Raw genomic sequence first — 25,241 nt, forward strand, 5'->3', positions numbered from 1 at the left:
CGTCACGGCTCAACGCAGGGCGGGGTCTGGCGCTGTAGGAGGGGGGCTGGCTGCCAGAGTGGAGATGGCGGCTGGCCGTACCGGGTCTGTGCTTGCCGCCCTAGGAGTGCTTAGTGTCTGTGCGGCCAACGGCTCTGGGCTTGTGGCAGAGGGGGCGACCGGTGGGGAGGCGGAGTGGGCGGAGCCGTGGGATGGTGCGGTTTTCCGGCCGCCCTCAGCGCTGGGCGCGGTTGGGGTGGCGCGCCGTCCGGGGGCCGAACGGCTAGGGAGGGAGGAGGCGGTGGACTTACCGGTGTTGCTGTGGTGGAGCCCAGGGCTGTTTCCCCACTTCCCGGGTGACTCGGAACGCATCGAGTGCGCGCGCGGCGCGTGCGTGGCGTCCCGGGACCGACGGGTGCGGGGAGACTTGCGCACGCGCGCTCTGCTCTTCTACGGCACCGACTTTCGAGCGGCTGAGGCGCCGCTGCCGCGCCTGGCGCACCAGAGCTGGGCGCTTCTGCACGAGGAGTCGCCCCTCAACAACTTCTTGCTGAGCCACGGTCCGGGCATCCGCCTCTTCAATCTTACCGCGACATTTAGTCGCCACTCGGACTACCCTCTGCCGCTGCAGTGGCTGCCGGGGACTGCCTACCTACGTCGCCCCGCGCCTCCGCTCCAGGAACGCGCAGAGTGGCGCCGCCGCGGGTATGCGCCGCTGCTTTATCTGCAGTCCCACTGCGACGTGCCTGCGGACCGGGACCGCTACGTGCGCGAGCTCATGCGCTACATCCCGGTGGGTGCGGGCGTGGCTGGCGGGGCTGGGACGGGAAGGGCGCGCCGGGCTGAGGCCAGGACCCCCGGTGTCCCGGCCGACGTGCTGTACTCTCTTGACGGCTGTGCTCTACCCCGCTCAGGTGGACTCCTACGGGAAATGCCTGCAGAATCGGGAGCTGCCCACTCCGCGGTTACAGGACACAGCCACAGCCACCACCGAGGATCCAGAGCTCTTGACCTTCTTGTCCCGCTATAAGTTCCATTTGGCCCTCGAAAATGCCATCTGTGACGACTACATGACAGAAAAACTGTGGCGCCCCATGCATCTCGGTGCTGTGCCTGTGTACCGTGGCTCTCCCTCTGTGAGGGACTGGATGCCTAACAATCACTCCATCATCCTCATTGATGACTTTGAGTCACCTCAGAAGCTGGCAGAGTTTATTGACTTTCTGGACAAGAATGATGAGGAATATATGAAATACCTGGCATACAAGCAACCTGGGGGCATCACCAACCAGTTCCTTCTGGATAGTTTGAAGCATCGGGAGTGGGGAGTGAATGATCCTTTACTGCCTAACTACCTCAGTGGCTTCGAGTGTTTTGTCTGTGACCATGAACTGGCTCGGCTTGATGCTGAGAGAGCCCATGCAGCCTCTCCTGGGGACGTCCCTGTCCCTGAGCCTCACATTGCCCAGCCTTCACACATGGACTGCCCAATGCCAACACCTGGCTTTGGCAGTGTGGAAGCGATTCCTGAGAATGACCGGTAAGAGTAGCTGGGGTCCCTTGCAGCCATCAAATTAAATGATTTAGTTGCTTACTGTGGACAATGAATTAGGACTAGGTGCTGATGGGATGTCGTATAAGGATATTATGACATAGGCTCACTCTGCGTTTAAGATGTCAAGAGTCTAGTTCCTGGAGTGGAGGGGAAATAAGACAAACTGAAAAAGCTCAATTAGGATGTAAAATATAATTCTAGGCAACATATGAAAATCAGCTTATGTGCACAATGTTTGCAATAGTAATTCAAAAAGGGTTTCAACCAAAGCAGAGCCTGTTCAGAGAAGTGATGAGGGAGAGACAAAGTTGGGCAGTAAAGTCGGACCAGTCTCTATGCAGTCTGAATACCGGGCTCAGGAGTTGGACCGTCTTGAAAACCAACTCAGCTATTTCTTGAGTACCTTGTATATGGTGGGGTGAGAATGAGGAATACAAAGATGAGTATTTTGAGGGAGGTTTGTCTGCAATAGTCAGGGTTTACACTTGTTAGCCTAGCATAACAGCACCTCCTTTCACTCTTAAAAGTACCTTGACTTGGATGATAAATTTTATGTTCACCCTAGACAGAAGAGAGGAAATACTTTCAAAACAATGGTGGGCAGTGTGTATTAGAAGGGAAGGAGGCCACTGCAGTAGATGACAGAATGTGGTAGCGCTGGGAACATAGCATGGGAAGTGGGGTGGGAAATTGTTAAAGGCACTTGCAGTAAACCACACTTGTTGGGAGAGGCAATAAAAGATGACTAATCTTAAAGAGGCTGCTAGAATGGCCTGCAGAGACAGACTTGGACAGTGGACGGCAGCAGAGGGCTGTTTACATACTGCTGACACAGTTGGTCCTGGGAATGGAGTCCTCCATCCAGAAATTTTTATCTAGTTTATGTTGAACATAATGATTTACTAGAGGAAAAATGTAAAACAATGTAAACATTTAAAAATATCAGATTATGTCTTAATCTAGACACTGGATGCCGCTGCACCTTCATTTTGATTATTTAAATAAAGGTGCAACTTAAAGGGTAGCCATCTAAATATGCTCCCTTGCTTTCCTTAGGGAGACAACTGATTCCCTCATCTGGCCCCTGCCTTGCCTGCCTCTGAACTCCCTCCACACTTGGGAACCAGGAGCTGGCAAGTCAGGAAGTGTAACTCATTGATTGGGCTATGTGGTATTTTTGTGTTTGTGGCTTACTGCCTATCACCTGGACTAGTACTGGATTTACTTTACATTTCCTTCTCTTTGAAGTAGAGCCCTGTGCTAGCCACAGATCACTGTACCTGTGATTTAGAGAAAAGCAGGATTCACAGCTGTGCTGTTTTCCATAATCCAACCCCCATTTTGATATTTCAGCTGGAAGGAGATGTGGCTGCAAGATTATTGGCAAGGTCTGGACCAGGGGGAAGCGCTCACTGCCATGATCCACAACAATGAGACACAGCAGAAGAAATTTTGGGATTACCTGTATGAGATCTTCATGAAAAGGAACCAAAATCTCTAACTACCCTTGTGAGAGCTTTTAACTTGGTAGAGCTGAGGAGATGGAAGTCCTTATTCTACCACGGGACATGAGGGGTGTCCAGTGCAGAAACCTTTAATGAACAGTGTTTTATCATGAATTCAAAGAATTCCAGTTGTATCCACTGATACTGTATCCTTATGCTATGTAGCCAGGGTTTCAGCCTGTGGTCATAGGGCCTTTCCTCAAGGAGAGAGGAAGGCATCCAGTTCTTGGTTTAATGGCAAACAAAAGCCTGAAACACCCATTTGATTCAAGGTGCTGATCTGACAGAATATTTTAAGAACTGCTTATTTCTCTAGCCATTTCATCCTCTCAATTATGATTGGAACAACACCTTAGTACTTGGCTACAACTGAGGTAAGACAGACCAGGTTTAGGGTCTGAAAACTTCTCCTCTGCTATTCCTCAAACCCCTCATTATTCATTACCTTTCCCAATCTCTTTTCTGCATCTCCTGCTTTATAAACTAGTGGTGAAGCAAAACTCCTGGTGGGTTATATTCTGGTTCTCTGGGGTTGTATTTTTTTATATCGATTACCTTGCCTTTCCTGTCAAACTTTATTTTAAATGCCTTTTTCTTTCCTAGTTTCCCACAATTTCTGATGAAGATGCAACAGCCTTGCCACCACTGCCACATTCATTCTCCCCTGCATTAAACTAGCTATAGATTTGACAGCTTTTCTTACTGCTGGTTTGCTTCTTATCTAAGGCACATCAGGAATTCCTTCTCACAAACAAGGATTGCGTGGTGAATATATGCCAGGTCAATTTAATGAATTGTACTGCTCTATTTTAGGTTAGAGATGAGGACTAAGGCTGGAAATGATGGCACAAAAAAAAAAGTTTATATATATATATATATATATATACATACACACACACACACACATATATGGTTTGGCAATTAAGTTCGCGAACTTGTTGCAACAATATTGCTAACCCTTTTTGATATCAGAGGGATTATTCATTATGAATTTGAACCAACTGGATAAACAGTTAATCAAGTTTACTATTGGAAGTGCTGAAAGGGCTGCGTGAAAAAGTTAGATGACCTGAACTTTTCATCAACAATTCATGGCTCTTACATCACGATGACAATGCACCAGCTCACATGGCACTGTCTGTGAGGGAGTTTTTAGCCAGTTAACAAATAACTGTATTGCAACACCCTCCCTGCTCACCTGATCTGGCCCCCAGTGACTTCTTTCTTTACCTGAACAAAGATAAAGCAAATATTGAAAGGAAGACATTTTGATGACATTCAGGACATCAAGGGTAATACGATGAGAGTGCTAATGGCCATTCCAGAAAAAGAGTTCCAGAATTGCTTTGAAGGGTGGACTAGGCTCTGGTGTTGGTGCATAGCTTCCCAAGGGGAGTATTTCGAAGGTGACTGTAGTGATACTCAGCAATGAGGTATGTAGCACTTTTTCTAGGACGAGTTCACGAACTGAATTGTCAGACCTCATACATGCACACACATACCGGGGTGCCAAAAATATGTATACACATGACTTGTATTCATCTTTTGTTATTGGTATATATTGAGTATTACAGTTTTAATAGTTTTTTCCTTTCTTAAAATGTGTATACATTTTTTTGGCTATAGATAAAAAAATATATATATAAGTATATAAATATAAACATATATATATATATATATATATATATATATATATATATATATATATATAAATTTTGAAATGTTAAAATAGGCCAGTGTGAATCAAAGTGAAAATTTTTATAGATATTTGTTCTTTTCTGTCTAGTGAACTCTTCCCTCTATTTTATTATTATTAATATTATATGTTACAAAAGTTTCATTTTTTTATGGTGGAAAAAACAACCCAGCAAAATAGTTCTAGTAATTATCTCATATTCTTGTAGCACTTTTCACTTGAAGTGGGATGAATACTCTAACTTCATTCACTCTGTTACTGATATCCTTTTATACAACTTTATAGTACTTACTGAGCCTACATTTGGATGGAGCCAACCCAAGGCCCTAAACTCAAGGGGATGAGAGGTGAGAAGAGATTTAAGCCACCACAAGTAGCTGGCTAAATAAAAAGCTGTTAGATTTGGGGATGTAGCCAAACTCTCCTATTGCTGTGGTTTGAACATACAGCTTAATGGGCAGGGAGACAGGGAAGAATACCTTGGCCCTTAGAGCTACCCTGGCTGTAATGTGTAATGCTGTATTAATGAAGTATCACCAGAGAAGTTCCATAGCTTATTAGTATATCTGGTGGTAAATTAGTGTGTGTGTGTGTGTGTGTGTGTGTGTGTGTGTGTGTATATACACACAAAGTTACCATCAGATATACAGATGCCTCAACAACTAGGGTCCCACACTTAATATGACATTTAAGGACGTGGCCAAGGAAAACTATAACTTAGGCTGTATTACCCTGGCAGGGTGGTTCTTTTTTCATGTTACTCTTTAATAAAAAAGTGCCCTTCATAACATCATGGAAAGTTTGCTTTAACTTATTTGGGCTTTTGCAGAAAAGAAAAAGGTAAAGACAGACCTTCAAAAAATACGTAACGTTAAAAGTTGATACAGTAGGGAGCCATGAAAGAAGTCAAATTCAGGATTCTTGATTTCTAAGCATGCAATCTGTTTAAACGTAAATGCTGATTTATAGTGCAAGATACTAGTACTCAAGCGCAAACTAAGGTTAGGACTCAAATTTCATTATACGCAACAAAAAAAAGGGTAAGTCATGGTTACGCAAGGTAGAATCATCCTTACTTCTGTCTAATTACACCAGTTCACACTGGCATTCCTTTAGCACTTTTATGTACAAAGTGGACCAGTTTATGAATGATTGTGGCTGGAGACTCATGCCTGCTTTATGGTCAGTACTTCCCAGGCTTTTTCCTTTATTTCTATCGCCATAAAAGTATTCACAAAAGATCAAGGTAAACCAGATGCTACATTTCCATAAGGAAGAGCAGAACCAGAAATAGCCATGTGGCACTTATCAACTTAAGGCTTCACTTTCCCTATGGAAAAAGCAAGCAATGTGACTTTTCTCTGGTTTGGAGCCCAGCCTGCTCTGTATACAGCAGCAGGCTTGGGGTTATTGGTGGTAGAAGTTTTTGTTAGGAATCAGTTTTATTTGTGCTGCTGGCAAGGGGGTGGAGAATGGTGCTAATGCCTTTATTACCCTGTTTCCCCGAAAATAAGACCTAGCCAGACAATCAGCTCTAATGAGTCTTTTGGAGCAAAAATTAAGACCTGGTCTTATATTCCAGTCTTATGTAAGACCGGGTCTTTTATTAATTTTTGCTCCAAGACGCATTAGAGCTGATTGTCCGGCTAGGTCTTATTTTCAGAGAAACAACGGTACTCCAAATGTTGCTGTTCTCTATTATCTCAGGTTTCCTTTTGTATAATAAACGGCTTATTTTTTAACAGTGTCTCACGCTTGGTTACATTTCTGGGGTGAGCATGATAAAGTTGGATACTTGCAAAAATATTTGGAACACTGTTCATTTAACATTTACTGACACTATTCTAAGCACTGGGGATTCAATGAACAAAGTAGACAAGGACCCTTCTCATGGTGCTTACATTTGAAATACGTGTTGGTGGTAAGGCTGTAAACAAACAATAAATGAACAAGATAACTCAGACTGATAGGTGCTATGAAGAAAATAAAACAGGTTGTGGTGGTGGAGTAAGGCCTCTCTGACACGGACTGAAACTCAATAAGAAAAAGAACCAGTCATGCAGAAATAAATGGGGAAGATTACAAACAGCTGGGCTAAATGATTAGCACACTAAATTCACACAACCACATAAATATTGGTCCTCCAAAATAGTCACCTTGTGAACTACAAGATTGTTCAAGTTGTTTTCATTACCAGAAACATTTCTTGGGGCTCATTTGTAAATGCCTTGAGAATCCGTGGCACATCTTTGGACTGAGTTTTATAAACAGTTAAGTCACTTAGAATCAAGTCTGATGAAGCCAGGCATCACAACTGAAGGGCCAAGTCTATACATTGGAATGATACTAAGTATCTTTACAGGACTGGCAAGGGGATTAAATAAGACTGAATGCGAAAGTGCTTAAACTTCACCCTATCCAATGAGATTACTAACAAGCAAACGTATTTAAGTAGTAGCAGCTGTTTAAATAAGCGAGCCTAATTTTTCCTTGCGGCTTTCGGGGGGTTCTAAAGGTAGTCAAAACCAACGGTTATTGAAGGCTTAATAAAACATAGTATCTTTCCCAACCTAACACCTTCAAGCCTCATATTTCGATTCGCTCCCATCCTCTCTGGCCTTGCCTCCGTCAATCACTCTCTAATCCAGCAGGCCAGCACGATAAGTGAGCGTTTATTTATCGGGGCCTTTTCCTGCGAGTTCGCGGAACGGAACTGCCCCGAGACTTCAAGGCCGGGAACCCACAGAGGAGTGACCTAGGTCGGCGCACGAGCCCCAGAAATTCTGCTAACATACACAGTGGTCTGGACCGTCCCGTGCTGGAGACCAGCATCCCGGCGACCCGGCCAAGAAAAAAACGAGGTGCACGCAAACAAGCTGCTAAGCTTTCCGCCGGCCGCGCGCCGAACCTCGTGGAGCGCGTAGGGGTCAAGCAGGGTCACGCACGGCGCCGCAGAGCCTGCCGGGAGTCCGGTGCGTAATGGCGACGCCCAGCCTGCGGGGCCGCCTAGCGCGACTTGGAAACCCGCGGAAGCCTATACTGAAGCCCAGCAAGCCCCTCATCCTAGCTAATCGTGTCGGAGAACGGCGCCGGGAGAAGGGCGGTGAGCAGTCGGAACCGAGGAGGCTCCAGAGCGGAAGCCGGGCGGGTGCAGGGGGTGCGAATGGGTGGGAGAACTGTAAGATACGGGTTGCCTTGTGACTGAGGGTCCCCACGTTCTTCCCCTCCAGAGGCGACCTGTATCACGGAGATGTCGGTGATGATGGCTTGCTGGAAGCAGAATGAATTTCGCGACGAAGCGTGCAAAAAAGAGATCCAGGACTTCTTCGATTGTGCTTCGAAAGCTGAGGTGACAGAAGGCTCCTGGGGTGCCCTCTTGAGAGGAGAATAGGGGTGGGCGTGTTACAAGTAATGGCTTATCCTGCCTCTTGCTAGATGATAAGGAAGTCCCTCTCGTTCTAAAAAGGCGAGGAAAAAGTTTGGGGAGCGCTTTCACACACACCAAAGTAGGAAAGGTTACGGTCATTAAGGATTGGAATCTTGAGCCTTAACTTTACCAGTGTAAAATGAGGTTAATATTAATGCCTATGTTACAGAATTTTGTGAGTGTGAAATGAGGGAATGAATGGGAAACCACTTCATAAAATTTAAATTGCTGCTCAAACCGACATTATTCTTTGAAATGGAACTGAAGATAGTGAAGGACAGATTGTTTGGTTTCTAGCCTAGGCTTAGTTGCTAGCTAGCATGGTAGTGTCATATTCTACAGTCATTTGTAGATCCCTCATCCCTTTTGTTGAAAGAGGGCTGTGAAGATGGCACACATTTCTCTAGGCTGGTTAGTATCTTGGTGTGCTTTGGAATGTTGTGAGAACTGCTGGCCTAGGTCAAGACAAATTTTAGAGCTGTCATTTTTGTTTTTGTTCTGTGTTTTCAGGCAGCCCGAAAGATGAGATCAATCCAGGGAGAGTCTGGGAATTTACCCCCCAAGCAACTGAATATATTGTTACAAAGGTTTCCTAACAAACCTCATGTAAGCTGAAAATGGAGAAGCATTTTCAATGACTGGACTGTAGCTTCTGAGATCTATACTGAAGCGTTTTAGAGACATTTGCACTGTTATGCTCTTATTTGAAGGATAAAAGGAGGCAAAACACTGTTTTCACCCTTTGGAGTTACTGTCTGGGTGGCAGTTATGCTTTAATCTCGAAATAAAAGCCTCTGAAGAGAACTTGGCCTCTTGTTGTGCATTAGGTACTCCTTCCGTACTTGACTCCTGTATCCTCCCCAAAACTCTGGAAGTTCTTTGCACTCTGATTTGCCTCAGGAACAGGACAAAAACTTACATCTTATCCTGCATTTGAAGTCCTTGAACACCATTTAGTGCCCTTGCCTTTGGATGCACCAAGGATGTTGAAGTCTGCCTGTATGCAAAGTTGTTTGTTTGTTTTTTGACATCATTTGTAAGTATTTAGTGATTACCTACTTTGTGCATAGCCCCTGCAAGGTGCTCCCAGAATAATCAGAACTTCACAAACTCATCCAAAAAGTGATCCGAAGGTACTGCAGATGTGTTTTATTTGGCCCACACGGTTAAAATTTGTTTTTAAATTAGCTGATCACGTTCAAAAATAGGAAAAAATCCCATAAAAAATCCAAATTTTAGCTTTTCTTTAAAAAAATCAAAGGATCTGGTAACCCTATAGTTTCTTATTCCCACGACAATAATCAAGTAGAGCTGATTATTATTTGTCTGCATTCTCCAGGGACCTGGACTCTCCCAAATGGTGAAACTGAGACTTAATTGGCAATTACCTTTGTGTGTTACCTGTCCTTGTCTCTCATTAACATATCCACCCGGTTGCTGAAGGCATTTACTTCTGTGTCCCCGCTGATGTTAGAAACAACTGTATAGCATTTTATGTATATTCGGCCCTTTCAGTCATAAATGGAATTAACCATTTATTTGTACCTTACAGCATTAAATGGACAACGGGATCAGTGGGGTTTTTCAAGCTCTAGTGCAATAATTATTAAGATAAAGAAGGGGTCTTGCCTCCCTGATCCATGACAGCTATCTTCCTATAGTCCTCATACCCCATGGGTAGAGAACTGGGCCTGGTTCTGCATGCTGAGGCTTTTAGCTATAGGAAGCAGCTCAGTGCTTAGGCACTTTGGACTGGAATTAGGAGTTCTCAACCTAGGGTCTATAGACACCCAGTAAGAGACCTGTGAACATGGATGGGAAAAAATTTTATCTTTAACCACAACTAATTTAACATTTCAATAAGGACTGTGGGAAACAAACCACAATATCATTAGCAATACCTATATGAAATCACAGTATTTTTGTATATTAGTTTGTTACAATTTGTTACATCTTTATGTTATTGTATCTTCCTGAACAGGTTAAAATTAGTATCATTTATACTCACCACTAGCTTCAAAATTATGGTAGTTGTAACACTTGCTGCTGGATGTTATTTAATGTGTAAATAAAGTATTACTGTTACAATTTGTTTTATTTTGATAATTGTATTTCAACATAATTGTTTTCCTTTATAATTCTTGTATTTTATTTTGTGCATTTATAAACAATTCAAGAAGGGGATCCAGGGACCTAACCAGGTTGCTGAAGGGTGCCTGGCACACAAAAAGGTTAAGAACCCCTAAACTCAAAAGGCTCCACTGACAAACAGTACAACCATTTCCTGAAGTCAAACGCCTTCTTTTCCTGGTGCTTCCCCGATTAGAGTCTATGAAGTCTTCTAGACTACAGTTCCCAGAAGGGGAAGCGGCCCCTGGGCCTATCCGGACTTAGGACAATAACTCTAGTCAATGATTCCCGTGGCGTTGCTTGACAGCCTACGACTCCCGGCGTGCCTGGCGAATGTTTATTCCTTGGGGACACTATGGTCACCGAGTTATTGCTGGAATCTGTGGTCGCCTTGTATGCCTTTTGGGGTTGGCTTCCTCTACGGTATCAGAGGGTGGGTTCGAGAAAAAAAAGGAAATGCAGCAATTAAATACAAGTCCCCTACATCTGCCCATACTCTGTCCAGTCCCCGAACGCGCGAGGACGGAAGTGGTGGTGGCCGGCGCGGCCGGAAGTTCAGATCAGCTGATGGGGGAGGCGGTGCCGCAGCCGCGGAGAGGCCCCGGCTGCCGAGCGCTTCGTCCGGGCCCTGAGTCTCGGAGACTGGCCGCGATCACCGTTCGCACCTCGCAGTTGGGCGAGGCCCGGTTCCATATCTTTCCCAGGCCTGAGATCCTTGCCCGGCACGGCCGCCCTGAGCGCCCCGGCCACCCCCAGCCCCGGCTCGCCCCTCAGGCCCCGGGCCTCCCCTCAGTCCCCAGCCGGTGGCCCAGGCCCCGGATCCGCGGGGGGGGACCCGGCCCCGGGGGGTGCGGGCCCCATGGAGCTGATGTTCGCGGAGTGGGAGGACGGGGAGCGCTTCTCATTCGAGGATTCGGACCGCTTTGAGGAGGATTCGCTCTGTTCCTTCATCTCCGAGGCCGAGAGCCTCTGCCAGAACTGGCGGGGATGGCGCAAACAGTCGGCGGGGCCCAATTCCCCCACTGGCGGCGGTGGCGGAGGTGGCAGTGGCAGTACCAGAATGCGAGGTGAGGGTGAGCTCGGTGGGGGCTGGGGGAACGGGCAGGCCCTGCTCCGGCCTTGCTCGGAAGCTGTCCCTGCTCGGAAGCTGTCCCTGCTCGGGAGCTGTCCCTGCTCGGGAGCTGTCCCGGACCGCGAGCTGTACCAAGCTTTGAACGGACTTCAGGACTCGCTTTTCTGGTCTTTCTGGGGTTAGCTTCTCCGCAGCGTGTGTGTGTGTGTGTGTGTGTGTGTATGTGTGTGTGTGTGTGTGTGTGTGTGTGTGTGTGTGTGTGTGATTGGGGAGGAAGACTGGGAAATCTTGGCTTGGATAGGATTTTTAGCGACAGAAAGTAGATCTTTTGTTAATTTGCCTTAGAGATGGGGTAAGAAAGACTATCGTCTCGGACTTGGGAATGCTTACCGAGCTGAGCCTGAGGCAAGCCAGAAAGTAGACAGGAGAATGTGGGAAGGGGGTGGATTGTGACCATTTGAGGTTTGTCATCCCATTGCAAAGTGTGTTGCTGGGAGCTTCTTGATTCAGAGTAGTGATCTCTGATCCCAGCTGCACTAAGGGGTTCCACACAGAAGAAAGGGGAGATGAACTGGCCTGTGAGAGTAGATTCCATAGTTCCATAGGTTTAGATCAGAGGCTTGGTTCCTAACCATATTGACCATCTGTCGGAGCCAAGGCTGGGACCCCTGGATTAGAGCCTTCGATTTCCATCATCTGGGGTCTGGGGCAGGGTGTGGGTAATTGTCTCTGGAATCTCCTTATGAAGCCCTCTTCCTGCTTTTCGCTGTGAGTTTCTTTCATCCTTGGGTTTTTCAGTGAATTAACTGATTATTGCTGTGAAGAATTTTTCTTTAAAGGGGTGGAGAGAACAGTGATGATCAGAGAAGCTCCACAGGCTTGGGATTCACCACATCCTTTCCCTGCCTTCTTCAGTTTTTGTCCTGGGCCTCAGTGGAAGCTGACTTTTTTCAGCAGTTGAGGGGTTTAATTTGTGATTCTACCCTGGCCATTCCCAGAGTCCTGTTTTCCAAACCGCCCTGCAGAGACTTCTAGTGCTCACCCCTTTGGGACAGAAATGTACATGTGTTACTTTTCAGGAGTGTTAGTATTCAGCTTCAGTTGGGGAGAGAGCATATGCTCTATGTACACACACGCGTGCGCACACACTCACAGATCATAGGCAGTTTCACTGTGGGTCTTGTATGGCTTCTGTGCTTCTTTCATATTTGCATGTGTGGGTGGCTTGGGGCTTAGAGCTCCCTCACTTTGAAGGAAGTATGAAGTCATGGTGGTGAAGATTTTTAACTTATTGGTATCTTCCTGAACAGGTTAAAATCTAGGAAAACATGTCATTCATCCACCCCCTACCTGCTCCAGTCCCAGGCTACCCTCAGTTGCTCATTTGTAAAATAAGGAAGTTAACCTTTTTTTTTTTAAAAAAGATTCCTTTCAACTCCATGATTTTCTGATCTCTTTCCTAAAACGACTAGCAATTTGGTGAGATAAGCAGTCTGTTGTGTTTCACTGCTTTTTGATTAAAACAGTGGGGAACCTTGAGTGGTAACACCATCCTACTCCAGGTGATTCCAGGAGTAGCACATAGGTTCCCTTGGGATGGCCTAGCTCTCCCACCTCCCCCCAGGGCTTTCACTGTGGCAAGCCAGAGTTCAGGTGTGCCAAAGAAGTGCAGCTTCTCTTGCTTCTGGAAGTCCATCTTTAACTCTTCTGGGCTCTGGTCTATCTTCCCTCCTTAGATAGAGGCCTGGCGTCATCTAGAGAAAAAGGAATAGTAAAAAAGCAATTAGAGAAAGCCAGAGGAGAGACACTGACAATGTAATATGAATCTAAAGTGCTAGGTATATGGGAAATTAGATGCTGCGCCTTGTGAAAGGCATTACTTGCTAGGATCTTAGAACACACCTGTTTCCTGCCAGGGATATCCCTGGTGTCTTCTGTTCTAGACCTCAGGTAGCAGACTGTGGGCTGGGGTTGTTTAGCTCCCCTTCCCCAGGTGGAGGCTTAAGGGTTAGTGGATCCTGACAGGAGGGTCCCTTGGTTTTTCATACAGATCTCCCCTTTCTTTCATAGTGAAGATGGGGCATGAGAGGTGGCACTGGCATTGGTGCCAAGTAAGTATGGCCTTTTTCATTTTTCCTTCTCTCCCCTCACTTCAACCTTTGTTTCCAAAGACGGACTGGTGATCCCATTGGTGGAGCTGTCAGCAAAGCAGGTGGCATTTCACATCCCATTTGAAGTGGTAGAGAAAGTTTACCCCCCAGTGCCTGAGCAGCTACAGCTCCGGATTGCTTTTTGGAGCTTTCCTGAGAATGAAGAGGATATTCGGTGAGGCTAAAAGACTAATGGTGGGAAGTGGGGTCCTGATATTTCACAGAGTGCGTGGGGCTTCCCTCAGAACAAAGAAGATACTGTGTTTGGGGCGGTAGTAAGAAGAAGACAAGGGGAGGAGGGAGTGCCTGGGATTGTCCCCAAGAGGGAGTGACACTGGGGAGAGCGTACCCCAGGTGGTGGTCTCTGACGGGGTCTGCAGAGGTTATTTGCTGAGCCATGTCTCCGTCCTCTTCGTCACTCTCAGGCTGTATTCCTGCCTGGCCAATGGCAGTGCAGATGAGTTCCAGCGAGGGGATCAGCTGTTCCGCATGAGGGCTGTGAAGGACCCGCTCCAGATAGGTAAGGTGCCTTCGTGCCCGGTGGCACTTCCTGCGCCGCCCGTCCCTGTGTTATGACTTGAGGGCCTCCTGCAAGAAGCTGGAACAGTTGCCTGAATACCTGCAGGGCCGCAGTCAAGGGCAGAGACCTGTGTCTGGGTGGCTCTTCCTGACCACAGCCATGTTTCTCCCCAGGGTTCCACCTGAGTGCTACAGTGGTGCCACCTCAGATGGTCCCCCCCAAAGGGGCCTACAACGTGGCTGTGATGTTTGACCGCTGCCGGGTCACTTCCTGCAGCTGCACCTGTGGGGCTGGGGCCAAGTGGTGCACCCACGTGGTGGCGCTCTGCCTCTTCCGCATCCACAACGTGAGGCCCTCCCAATTTGCCCCGGCCCTCCCTACGCTCCACCCCCCCTCTGCTGCATGCCTGGCCACAACGTGAGACCCTTCGCCTCCTCCACTCTGCCTCTCTGTCTCCAGGCCCGGCCTCCGCGAGCCTTTGCTCAGCTCGTTCTGCTTCTCCCTCTGTCCCTTCAGGCGTCTGCAGTCTGCCTGCGGGCCCCAGTCTCAGAGTCCCTGTCGCGGCTGCAGAGGGACCAGCTGCAGAAGTTTGCTCAGTATCTCATCAGTGAGCTCCCTCAGCAGGTGAGTGAGGTTGGCACACCCTCCACCAGCTGGCTCCAGGGCTGCATTATCAGCCTTCTGACTAGGCCCAAGCCTCCGTGGGATACCTATGCCTTTGTCCCTTTTCCCCTCAGATCCTCCCCACAGCCCAGCGTCTCCTGGATGAACTCCTCTCCTCCCAGTCAACAGCCATCAACACTGTGTGTGGAGCCCCAGGTGAGTGTGGTGAGAAAGAAGGGCAGTAAGAAGAAAGGAAGCTGGTAGTGCAGAGCGCCACTTACTAAAGGCTTGATGTCGTCAGGCGAATCCAGGCCCCTATGTCTAGGTGACTGACTGCCTATCACCCCCAGACCCCACAGCAGGGCCCTCGGCCTCTGACCAAAGTACCTGGTATTTGGATGAATCGACACTTACTGACAACATCAAGAAGACACTACACAAGTTCTGTGGCCCCTCCCCTGTGGTCTTCAGGTAAATTGGATCTCTTCATGCCTGGGTCTGTGGTGGTAGGGGACATCCCTCAGGCTGTCGAAAGACCCTTTGTTCTGTTCATGCCGATGCCTCCCCCTTTTATTCCCTGCGCTGGTACAGTGCCTGGCACACGGAAGGTGTCATGATGAATCAATACATGATGATAATTTTGCATAGTCACACAGTGATCTGTTCTTAGCTAAGTAGAGCAGAAGTTATTTTTCTTTCTTTCAGAGGTTGGGAAGCTGAGGCAGAGAGAGATTAAGAATTTTTGAAAAAAAAAAAAGAGAATTTTTGTTACAGGCTTCTTTCTCCCCCTACACTCTGGTTTTTGGGTCAGGGCCCCTTTTGTGTCAAAACCCTGTTGCACTTTCACCTGCTTTATTCAGCTCCATCTTAGCGTCATCAATTTCCACTCTCCTACTTTCACAGCGATGTGAACTCCATGTATCTGTCCTCCACGGAGCCTCCGGCTGCCGCTGAATGGGCATGTCTGCTCCGTCCTCTGAGGGGCCGCGAGCCAGAGGGGGTCTGGAATCTGCTTAGCATCGTGCGGGAGATGTTCAAACGGAGGGACAGCAATGCTGCCCCCTTGTTGGAAATCCTCACTGACCAGTGCCTCACCTACGAACAGGTAATCCCCCCGAGTTGGGCAGGCCTGTGGTGATTCAGTCTCTCCTTCCCTTAAGTTCATTCCCCTCTTGCTGACAGGAACGCTGGGAAGGGTTACTCTCCCTTTCTCCAAGCTATGAGGTGCATCTCCGAGTTCTCTTTGTTTCCAGATAACAGGTTGGTGGTACAGCGTGCGCACCTCAGCCTCACACAGCAGTGCCAGTGGGCACACGGGCCGAAGCAACGGGCAGTCAGAGGTGGCAGCCCATGCATGTGCCAGCATGTGTGACGAGATGGTCACACTGTGGAGGCTGGCTGTGCTGGACCCTGCACTCAGCCCTCAGCGGTGAGTCTGTCCCTACATGCACCACAGCTTGGAGACTGGGCCCGTCCAGGACAGACATAGCCCTCGTCTCCTTGTACAGAGACATGCCATTCTTCTAGTCCCAGGGGACTGGGAGGTGCTGAGCATTAGGGTGACCAGTGATTTGGCCTGGCCCTCCCTACGCCCCACCTCCCCCGCTGCATGCCTGGCCACAACGTGAGACCCTTTGCCTCTTCCACTCTGCCTCTCTGTCTCCAGGCCCAGTCTCAGTGAGGCTTGCTTTCTTCCCACCCCTAAATAGCACCCACTTTTTCTGAGAGGCTTGCTTTCTTCCTGCCCCTAAATAGCACCCACTTTTCAAAACCCCTGTGTGTTAGAGTGATGTCTGTGGGATTAGCTCAAGAAGTACCTCCCTGTGCCCCCTTCCAGGGTCTAGGCCTACTCTGCCCCCTTCCACCCCTACTTGTGCAGAGTGTAGCCCCCAACAGCCTCACCCCTTTGTTCCCACAGCCGCCGGGAACTGTGTGCACAGCTCCGCCAGTGGCAACTGAAGGTGATTGAGAATGTGAAGCGGGGACAGCACAAGAAGACTCTGGAGCGGCTCTTCCCTGGCTTCCGGCCAGCGGTAGAGGCCTGCTACTTCAACTGGGAAGAGGCCTATCCGCTGCCCGGTGTCACCTATAGCGGCACTGACCGGAAGCTGGCACTGTGCTGGGCCCGAGCCCTGCCCCCTCGGCCAGGTGCCTCCCGACCTGGGGGCCTGGAGGAATCCCGGGAGCGGCCCCGTCCTGTTCCTGCTGAGCCAGCTGTGCGACCCAAAGAGCCTGGGGCCAAGCGCAAGGGGTTGGGTGAGGGGGTCCCCTCGTCACAGAGGGGTCCCCGCCGCCTCTCAGCTGAGGGGGTAGATAAGGCTCTGCATAAGATGGGTCCAAGTGGGGGCAAAGCCAAGGCACTGGGTGGGGCTGGTAGTGGGGGCAAGGGCTCAGCAGGCGGTGGGAGCAAGCGGCGGCTGAGCAGTGAAGACAGCTCCCTGGAGCCGGATCTGGCTGAGATGAGCCTGGATGACAGCAGCCTGGCCCTGGGTGCAGAGGCCAGCACTTTTGGTGGATTCCCTGAAAGCCTGCCACCCTGCCCTCCCTCGGGTGGCTCCCGAGGCCCTTCCGCCTTCCTTCCTGAACCCTCAGATACTTACGAAGAAGATGGTGGCGTGTACTTCTCAGAAGGGCCTGAGCCTCCCCCAGCCTCTGCTGGCCCCCCTGGCCTGCTACCCGGGGAGGTCGGTACCAGGGACTACCTCCCTTCCACAGATGAGAGTGGAAATGGGCTCCCCAAAACCAAAGAGGCAGCCCCTGCAGTTGGAGAGGAGGATGATGACTACCAGGCATATTACCTGAATGCCCAGGACGGGGCTGGGGGCGAGGAAGAGAAGGCTGAGGGTGGGACTGGGGAGGAGCACGACCTGTTTGCTGGACTGAAGCCACTGGAACAGGAGAGCCGCATGGAGGTGAGGGGCCTTGGAGGGCACACCTCAGCCACAGCTGGGAGAGGGGCAATCCGGTTCTAGTTCGGAATGTCAGGACCGTACATCCCATGACTGTCAGAATCCCATAGCAGGCTCCTAAGTGGCCTCCCTGCCTGCGGTCCATTCTCTTCACTGCTTCTGTAGTAGTTTTCCTGAAATGTCCGATTGTCACTCTGCTGCTTAAAACAAACTGTTCAGTGGTTTCCTATTGCTCTTAGTTTTAAAAGTGAAAGGCCTTGGCATGACCTATGAGGCTTCACTTGCTCTGATCTTGGCGTGCTTCTCCAGCCTCCTGTAGCTACTCTGTCCCTTACACTGTCTTCATTTAAACCATTCCTGTAGCTTGCTATGCTCTCTCTCACATCTATGTTTTTGCACGGATTGGACTTTCTGTGTGGAATGTTCTTCCTTCACCTTACCTGGTTAGCTCCTGTTCCTGCTTTAGATCTGAGATCTTAGCAATCACTTCCTCTCAGAACCCTCCCTGAGTCTGCCCCATGCCCCAGTGAGGCATCCTACCCACCTGCTCCCCTCTTGACCTTCCTCAGTGGTAGCCAGCTTCACGCTGGTTTGTGTGTTTGTTTCCGTGACAAGACACTGAGTTCCTGTGGTATACCCAGGACCAGCGTAGGGCCCCGCATGTGGCAGGTGCTTACGGGATGTTTGCTGCAGGAGTGAGCATGGTGTCCTGCCCTTGGACTTCATCTTGCGTGGCACCCATGTCCTCCCTCCAGGTATTATTTGCCTGTGCTGAGGCCCTGCATGCGCACGGCTACAGCAGTGAGGCCTCCCGTCTCACCGTGGAGCTTGCCCAGGACCTGCTAGCCAACCCACCCGACCTCAAGGTAGAGCCGCCCCCTGCCAAGGTGAGAGATCCCGTTCCCCTTCCCTCCCCACTTACCCCTAACCCTCTCCCATGTCCTACCCCAAGTGAGAGCCTCATTCTCCCTCCACCCAGGGGAGTCAGACTCATCTGCCCGCCTCCTCATGCTTCCCTTTAGGGCAAGAAGAACAAGGTATCTACGAGCCGTCAGACCTGGGTGGCTACCAACACCCTGACCAAGGCGGCCTTCCTGCTAACAGTGCTGAGTGAGCGCCCGGAGCACCACAACCTGGCCTTCCGAGTGGGCATGTTTGCCCTGGAACTACAGCGGCCCCCGGCTTCTACCAAGGCCTTGGAGGTCAGAGGTTCTGTCTGAGCCTTGTGCTGTAATCTCAGAGCCTTGTGCCTTGATCTCCGTGGAGGTATGAGAGGTCTGAGCTCCTTCCTTTGCCCTCAGGTGAAGCTGGCATACCAGGAGTCTGAGGTGGCTGCCTTGCTCAAGAAGATTCCTCTGGGTCCGAGTGAGATGAGCACCATGCGGTGCCGGGCAGAGGAGCTTCGGGAGGGGACGCTCTGTGACTATCGGCCTGTTTTGCCTCTCATGTTGGCCAGTTTCATCTTTGACGTTCTCTGTGCTCCAGGTACGGTGGCTGACTCCACAGCAAGTGGGGAACCGGGGCAGGGCTGGCTTTCTCTAGGGAAAATCCAAGAGCCCCAAGGCTCAGAATTGCCTAGGACCCATCAGGCAGCTTCATGTGAGGATCTGTAGTAATGACAGTCTTGGGTTCCCTCTCTTTCATTCTTTCCCATGATCCTCCTGTCTGCCTGACTTATCCCAACTTTCACCCAGTGGTTTCTCCTACGGGTTCCCGGCCCCCAAGTCGCAACTGGAACAACGAGATGCCTGGGGATGAGGAACTAGGATTTGAAGCAGCAGTTGCTGCCTTGGGTGAGTATGTCAGTATCTTGAGCATGTCTGAGCTAAGCCTGGCCCAGACTTGGAAGGGCGTGAGACATGGTCTGGTTCTGAAGGGGCTCTGTGGTAATGGGACGCCAGGATGACATGTGTAAGCCAAGTAATGCCTATGAGACAGTTAAGAATTTAGGGCAAAATGTGCTATGGGTGTTGGGTGTTATAAAAGCAGTGAAACAAGTATCTAATGAAAGGCCTTAGGGAGGCGTTAGAATATGGAATGTGGGTTAAAAGATGAGTTAAGTTCTAAGTAGGGGGACAAAACACCATGAATAAAGACAGGGGTAATCAAGTCTTCATGAGAGTGAGGAGCCCAACTCCCTTAAAGGGAAAGTAGACTGGGCCACGTTATGAAGGTCTTAAAAAAGCGGATCCGAGTTTAGCTAGGCTGAATGTAATAGGCATTGGGGACCTTGCATAGAGGATATAGGTTGGACCAGGAGAATTCCTTATGTCACATGCTGGTGGCTGGGGAGCCCTGGCCTGCTATCCTTTGCTGTCTTGGGAGTTGTGGCCATTCTCAGTTCCTATGAGCTTCTCCTTCTCACAGGCATGAAGACAACAGTGAGTGAGGCCGAGCATCCCCTCCTGTGTGAAGGCACACGTCGGGAGAAGGGTGATCTGGCATTGGCACTGATGATCACTTACAAGGATGACCAGGCCAAGCTCAAAAAGGTAAGGGGCTGAGGTACTGAGATTTTGACAGGCAAAGAGAGCAACTTCTATCATCTTTCTCAGGGGTTTTCAGTACAATGAGAAAAAGGGTATTCTCACCACAGGAGATAAGTAGGGAATCTTGGGAACACCTCATAAAGAACAGGAGACCAATGGTTCTTATAGGAGTGCTTGGGCAGGATGGTAGAAGAGAAGCAGAGAGCATCAAGTCGGTTATCCATTCATTGGTTTCAATATTTATTGATGTCAATAAACGCACCCTGTGGTAAGTGTTATGGAGGATACTAAGATATTTAAGCCAGCCCCTGTTTTCCAGTAGGTTCTCCTATCGCTATAACTGGGGAGGGCTTCCTGAGGAGGTAGTATTAAGCTATTTCAAGGAGATAAGAAGGTAACAGTCAGGAGATAAAGGGCATTCTGTCACCTTTCTCTGTCCTCCAGATCTTAGACAAACTCTTGGATCGAGAGAGCCAGACGCATAAGCCGCAGACACTGAGTTCGTTCTATTCATCTAGCCGCCCAGCCACCACCAGCCAGAGGTCTCCTTCAAAGCATGGGGCCCCATCTGCCCCCGGGGCCCTGCAGCCACTGACCTCAGGCTCTGCAGGACCTGCTCAGCCAGGGAGTGTGGCAGGGGCTGGGCCAGGCCCCACTGAGGGCTTCACAGAGAAGAATATGCCTGGTGAGGTGGGGGCACTGGGAAGGGTGATGAATGGTCTGGAACCATGTTGGGTACCCTTTCCTGGGTTCATACCACTGTATTTTCCCTTCCTAGAGAGTTCCCCACATTCCCCCTGTGAGGGCCTCCCCTCTGAGGCGGCTTTGACCCCAAGGCCGGAAGGGAAGGTTCCTAGCCGCCTGGCACTTGGCAGTCGTGGAGGCTACAATGGACGGGGCTGGGGCTCCCCAGGGCGGCCTAAGAAAAAGCACACAGGTATGACAGCCCTTGGGATGACATAGAGGGAAGGATATGCCTGAGGTCTGACTTCTAGGACTTCTGAGATTGACTTGTCTTTTGGGGGGTTAGGCATGGCCAGCATTGACAGCAGTGCCCCTGAAACGACATCGGATAGCTCCCCCACCTTAAGCCGGAGGCCACTTCGAGGAGGCTGGGCCCCTACCTCTTGGGGTCGAGGACAGGACAGTGACAGCATTAGCAGCTCCTCCTCAGATTCCCTGGGCTCCTCGTCTTCCAGCGGAAGTCGCCGGGCCAGTGCCAGTGGAGGGGCCCGGGCAAAGACAGTTGAAGTTGGCAGGTCAGTGGGAAGAAATACCCGTCTCCTCTGATCTGGCCCACCCTGAGAGCCACATTCCTAGTGTAAGCCCACTATTGTCCCCCAACGCCCTCACTTACCCTGGTCTTTCCCAACCTACCTGGATACCCATTTCAGAGAAACCCCAACCCCCGTCCCTACCCCATTGCCCCTTCAGGTACAAGGGCCGCCGTCCCGAGAGTCATGCCCCTCATGTACCCAATCAGCCGTCAGAGGCCGCTGCACACTTCTACTTTGAGCTGGCGAAGACGGTGCTGATCAAGGCAGGGGGCAACAGCAGCACTTCCATCTTCACACATCCATCTTCCTCAGGGGGCCACCAGGGTCCTCACCGCAACCTGCACCTTTGCGCCTTCGAGATTGGGCTTTATGCCCTTGGCCTGCACAACTTTGTTTCTCCCAACTGGCTTTCACGTACCTATTCTTCCCACGTTTCCTGGATTACAGGTAAATCCTGGGTTTTGATTTGGGTATAGGAAGGGGATTAATTTATGGAGATAAGAGGCTTGTTACTGATCTGATAGGAGAGACACCATTCCCACCCCCCAGTGGTGCCCATTCTCCCCTCTGCTTCTCTCTCCTCTCCCCAAAGGCCAGGCAATGGAGATTGGCAGTGCAGCCCTGACTATACTGGTAGAATGCTGGGATGGACACCTGACGCCTCCTGAGGTTGCATCCCTGGCTGATAGGGCATCACGGGCACGAGACTCCAATATGGTGAGGGCAGCAGCGGAGCTAGCCCTAAGCTGCCTGCCTCATGCCCACGCGTTGAACCCCAATGAGATCCAGCGGGCCCTGGTGCAGTGCAAGGAGCAGGTATTTCTATAGGCAATCTGGGGACCTGCTTTGGGGCATCTGGGCAGAGAGACTGGGCATGGGGAAAGCTGACAGCCCAGCTCTTGATTCCCATATCCTGGAGTTGACAATTTATCCAGTTTGTCCTCGCATGGTGACATTTGACGTATTAATGTGCTGTCACATCCATTACTTCTTTTACCTGCCATCCCTGAGGTTAGGATTGTTCCTACTTTACAGATAAAGAAATAGAGGCCTATGAGGTACCAAGGTGATCACCAAGATGGAATGCTTAGGGAAGGCCTTGGGGACATGATGGGACGGGGACGGGATAGGGTGGCTCAATTAGTTTGGAACTGAGACTGTAACCTGGGTCTTGACTTGTGCTGGTCGGCAAGTGTTTGCTCAGTGTGTGTGACGCTCTCACTGCTCTCAGACCAGCACTTGGCCCTGACCTCTGACGCCTCACTGGGAACCAGCCAGCTCTGGGAAGACGTGGGAATGTCATCCCTGAATAAAGCCCTTCCCCCTTCCCCCTTCCCCCTCTGTGCCCCTTCCTTCCAGGATAACCTGATGTTGGAGAAGGCCTGCATGGCGGTGGAAGAGGCGGCTAAGGGTGGGGGCGTGTACCCCGAAGTGTTGTTTGAGGTTGCTCACCAGTGGTTCTGGCTATATGAGCAAACAGCAGGTGGCTCATCCACAGCCCGTGAAGGGGCTACAAGCTGTAGTGCCAATGGGATCAGGGCAGCTGGGGAGACTGGGCGGGGGCTGCCTGAGGGCAGGGGGGGCCCAGGGACTGAGCCGGTTACAGTGGCAGCGGCAGCAGTGACAGCGGCAGCCACAGTGGTGCCAGTGATCTCAGTGGGGTCCAGTTTATATCCAGGTCCAGGACTGGGGCATGGTCATTCCCCTGGCCTGCACCCCTATACTGCTCTGCAGCCCCACCTGCCCTGCAGCCCTCAATACCTCACCCACCCAGCTCACCCCGCCCACCCCATGCCTCATATGCCCCGGCCTGCCGTCTTCCCTGTGCCCAGCTCTGCATACCCACAGGTGAGACGTGTTCTACTGGGGGGTTGGGAATGTGGGAGAACAGTTCACAGGGGGTTGGAGTGGGGTACTCTGGGCGAATAGAACTGTCCAGGAGTCCTGGGAGAGGTGGTGGGAATCTGGGGTACCCAGCCCAACTAAGAAATGCAGGAATACTGTTATGGGACAAACAGGGAAAGCTACATCCTATTATAATTCAGTATCTTCCTTCTTTTCCTCTTTCTGCTTCTAGGGTGTACATCCTGCATTCCTGGGGGCTCAGTACCCTTACTCGGTGACTCCCCCCTCACTTGCTGCCACTGCTGTGTCTTTCCCCGTCCCTTCCATGGCACCCATCACAGTACATCCCTATCACACAGAGCCAGGGCTCCCACTGCCCGCTAGTGTGGCCTGTGAGTTGTGGGGACAGGGAACAGGTGAATGGAGGGGAGGCACACTGGGCAGGGGAGGGAGGGAGGCAATCCTCTCTGCCCCTTTGGGCCAAGTTCCTCACGGGGCTTTCATCCTGCCCTCAGTGAGCAGTGTCCATCCAGCATCCACGTTTCCAGCCATCCAGGGTGCCTCGTTGCCGGCCCTGACCACACAGCCCAGCCCTCTGGTGAGCGGGGGTTTTCCACCCCCCGAGGAGGAGACGCACAGCCAGCCTGTCAACCCACACAGCCTGCACCACCTGCATGCTGCCTACCGTGTTGGTGAGAGGTCCCTTTCTGTACCCCCACCTGCAGTTGTGCCAGAGGCTCTTCAGTAACAACTCCCACCCGTAGCTCTTAATAATTGTCTACGGGGTCAGATACCAGGTTGGGGTAGAGCGTGAAGAGGATGTACCCCCATGTGCCCACTCTTTTCTCCCAGGAATGTTGGCACTGGAGATGCTGGGTCGCCGGGCACACAATGATCACCCCAACAACTTCTCCCGCTCTCCCCCCTACACTGATGATGTCAAATGGTTGCTGGGGCTGGCGGCAAAGCTGGGTAACACCTCCCCTCCCCAGGACCATTGCCCGCCCCCACCTGCTCCCCCACCTTCCTATCCCAGACCTCCTTCCTAGCTCTTGCTCAGAGTTCAGGCCTTGGTCGGGTATGTGTGCGTGCGCGGGGGATGGGGGGCTACCTCAGCTCCTGGGGTGGAGGGAGGCTCTCTGCCAGGCCAGAGCTGAGATAAAAGTTGGGTCCCTAGGGCAGAGGTGGCCACCCCCGTCTCATGCCCCTCCCCCTGCCCCCCAGGAGTGAACTACGTGCACCAGTTCTGTGTGGGGGCAGCCAAGGGGGTGCTGAGCCCGTTTGTGCTGCAGGAGATCGTCATGGAGACGCTGCAGCGGCTGAGCCCCGCTCATGCCCACAACCATCTGCGTGCCCCGGCCTTCCACCAACTGGTGCAGCGCTGTCAGCAAGCATACATGCAGGTGACAACCCAGGAAGTATGGAGCAGGGTGGGGCACTTCCTGGGCAGGCATGGCACAGCGCACCCAGCATGCAAGGGCAGAGGGGCCTGGCTCTGTGCCTCGTGGCTCAGCCTGCACACCCTCTTCCAGTATATCCACCACCGCCTGATTCACCTGACCCCTGCCGACTACGACGACTTTGTAAATGCGATCCGCAGTGCCCGCAGCGCCTTCTGCCTGACACCCATGGGCATGATGCAGTTCAACGACATCCTGCAGAACCTCAAGCGCAGCAAACAGACCAAGGAGCTGTGGCAACAGGTCTCACTCGAGATGACCACCTTCTCCCCCTGAGTCTGACCTCCCTAGGGCCGTATACAGGGACGCAAGCCGGTGGCTATGGGGGCCCATCACACAGGGGCAGTGAATCTTGGCTGGACAGATCATCCCCACCCAGTCCTCTGATAGCCCAGACTGGCAGCTGCTCTTTGGCTGTAGCTTGGGGCCAAGATGTCTCTGACCCGAGAAGCCTAGGGTTGGGGGAGACAGCCCCATCTGGGAGGGGGCGCTGGGTGGCCTCTGGTATTTATTTGGCATTTATAAATATATAAACTCCTTTTTTACTCTAGTCTGCCTGGCCCTTTCCCTTCTTTCCCTCCACGTGCAGATGAACCTTGAACCAGGGGACAAGTCTGGTACTTT

The 25,241-nt window shown here is 50.8% G+C and overlaps 3 protein-coding genes and 1 long non-coding RNA gene across 9 annotated transcripts in view; 3 read left to right on the forward strand and 1 right to left on the reverse strand.

The window, feature by feature from the left end:
* LOC109454821 (uncharacterized) overlaps positions 1–430 on the reverse strand; it is a 3,986-nt gene extending 3,556 nt beyond the window's left edge. Inside the window, exon 1 of the long non-coding RNA XR_002138526.3 lies at positions 291–430. This is a non-coding gene — a long non-coding RNA (uncharacterized LOC109454821). The remainder of the gene's footprint in view (positions 1–290) is intronic.
* On the forward strand, positions 7–3,729 carry POFUT4 (protein O-fucosyltransferase 4). Its single transcript, XM_019745835.3, has 3 exons — positions 7–772; positions 894–1,519; positions 2,888–3,729. The coding sequence occupies exons 1-3, from the start codon at positions 65–67 to the stop codon at positions 3,033–3,035; spliced, it is 1,482 nt and encodes a 493-aa protein (XP_019601394.2). The 5' UTR covers positions 7–64; the 3' UTR covers positions 3,036–3,729.
* Positions 3,730–7,591: 3,862 nt separating this feature from the next.
* On the forward strand, positions 7,592–8,966 carry CHCHD1 (coiled-coil-helix-coiled-coil-helix domain containing 1). The gene is made up of 3 exons (XM_019745840.3): positions 7,592–7,838; positions 7,966–8,084; positions 8,673–8,966. Exons 1-3 carry the CDS (start codon positions 7,715–7,717, stop codon positions 8,775–8,777), a joined length of 348 nt encoding a protein of 115 aa, XP_019601399.1. The 5' UTR covers positions 7,592–7,714; the 3' UTR covers positions 8,778–8,966.
* Positions 8,967–10,870: 1,904 nt separating this feature from the next.
* ZSWIM8 (zinc finger SWIM-type containing 8) lies at positions 10,871–25,167 on the forward strand. 6 transcript variants are annotated; one of them, XM_019745788.3, is made up of 26 exons: positions 10,871–11,359; positions 13,536–13,689; positions 13,940–14,034; positions 14,208–14,380; positions 14,551–14,658; positions 14,772–14,853; positions 14,988–15,108; positions 15,541–15,742; positions 15,891–16,066; positions 16,556–17,549; positions 18,302–18,433; positions 18,569–18,748; positions 18,848–19,031; positions 19,241–19,339; positions 19,914–20,038; positions 20,480–20,720; positions 20,814–20,972; positions 21,066–21,294; positions 21,470–21,759; positions 21,905–22,128; positions 22,672–23,160; positions 23,390–23,573; positions 23,673–23,849; positions 24,010–24,129; positions 24,450–24,560; positions 24,690–25,167. In XM_019745788.3, exons 1-26 carry the CDS (start codon positions 11,152–11,154, stop codon positions 25,148–25,150), a joined length of 5,718 nt encoding a protein of 1,905 aa, XP_019601347.3. In that variant the 5' UTR covers positions 10,871–11,151; the 3' UTR covers positions 25,151–25,167. The 6 variants fall into 6 exon arrangements, with proteins under 6 accessions (XP_019601347.3, XP_019601350.3, XP_019601349.3 ...); XM_019745791.3 differs by having other exon boundaries at positions 10,885–11,359; positions 23,390–23,549; positions 24,382–24,560; XM_019745790.3 differs by having other exon boundaries at positions 11,015–11,359; positions 24,382–24,560.
* The last annotated feature ends 74 nt before the right edge of the window (positions 25,168–25,241 follow it).

Source organism: Rhinolophus sinicus, chromosome 15, assembly GCF_057876585.1.
Source record: "Rhinolophus sinicus isolate RSI-liver-muscle chromosome 15, RSI-T2T, whole genome shotgun sequence".
Classification (NCBI taxonomy): Eukaryota; Metazoa; Chordata; class Mammalia; order Chiroptera; family Rhinolophidae; genus Rhinolophus; species Rhinolophus sinicus.

Bases quoted from the DNA above. Each gene is read 5' to 3' on its own strand.
- POFUT4 (XM_019745835.3), top strand. From the start codon at position 65: ATGGCGGCTGGCCGTACCGGGTCTGTGCTTGCCGCCCTAGGAGTGCTT. The intron at 773-893 runs GTGGGTGCGGGC...TACCCCGCTCAG, and splicing joins AGCTCATGCGCTACATCCCG to GTGGACTCCTACGGGAAATG. The intron at 1,520-2,887 runs GTAAGAGTAGCT...TTGATATTTCAG, and splicing joins GCGATTCCTGAGAATGACCG to CTGGAAGGAGATGTGGCTGC.
- CHCHD1 (XM_019745840.3), top strand. From the start codon at position 7,715: ATGGCGACGCCCAGCCTGCGGGGCCGCCTAGCGCGACTTGGAAACCCG. The intron at 7,839-7,965 runs GTGAGCAGTCGG...CTTCCCCTCCAG, and splicing joins ACGGCGCCGGGAGAAGGGCG to AGGCGACCTGTATCACGGAG. The intron at 8,085-8,672 runs GTGACAGAAGGC...CTGTGTTTTCAG, and splicing joins ATTGTGCTTCGAAAGCTGAG to GCAGCCCGAAAGATGAGATC.
- ZSWIM8 (XM_019745788.3), top strand. From the start codon at position 11,152: ATGGAGCTGATGTTCGCGGAGTGGGAGGACGGGGAGCGCTTCTCATTC. The intron at 14,854-14,987 runs GTGAGTGTGGTG...TATCACCCCCAG, and splicing joins CACTGTGTGTGGAGCCCCAG to ACCCCACAGCAGGGCCCTCG. The intron at 23,574-23,672 runs GTGAATGGAGGG...TCCTGCCCTCAG, and splicing joins GTTGTGGGGACAGGGAACAG to TGAGCAGTGTCCATCCAGCA.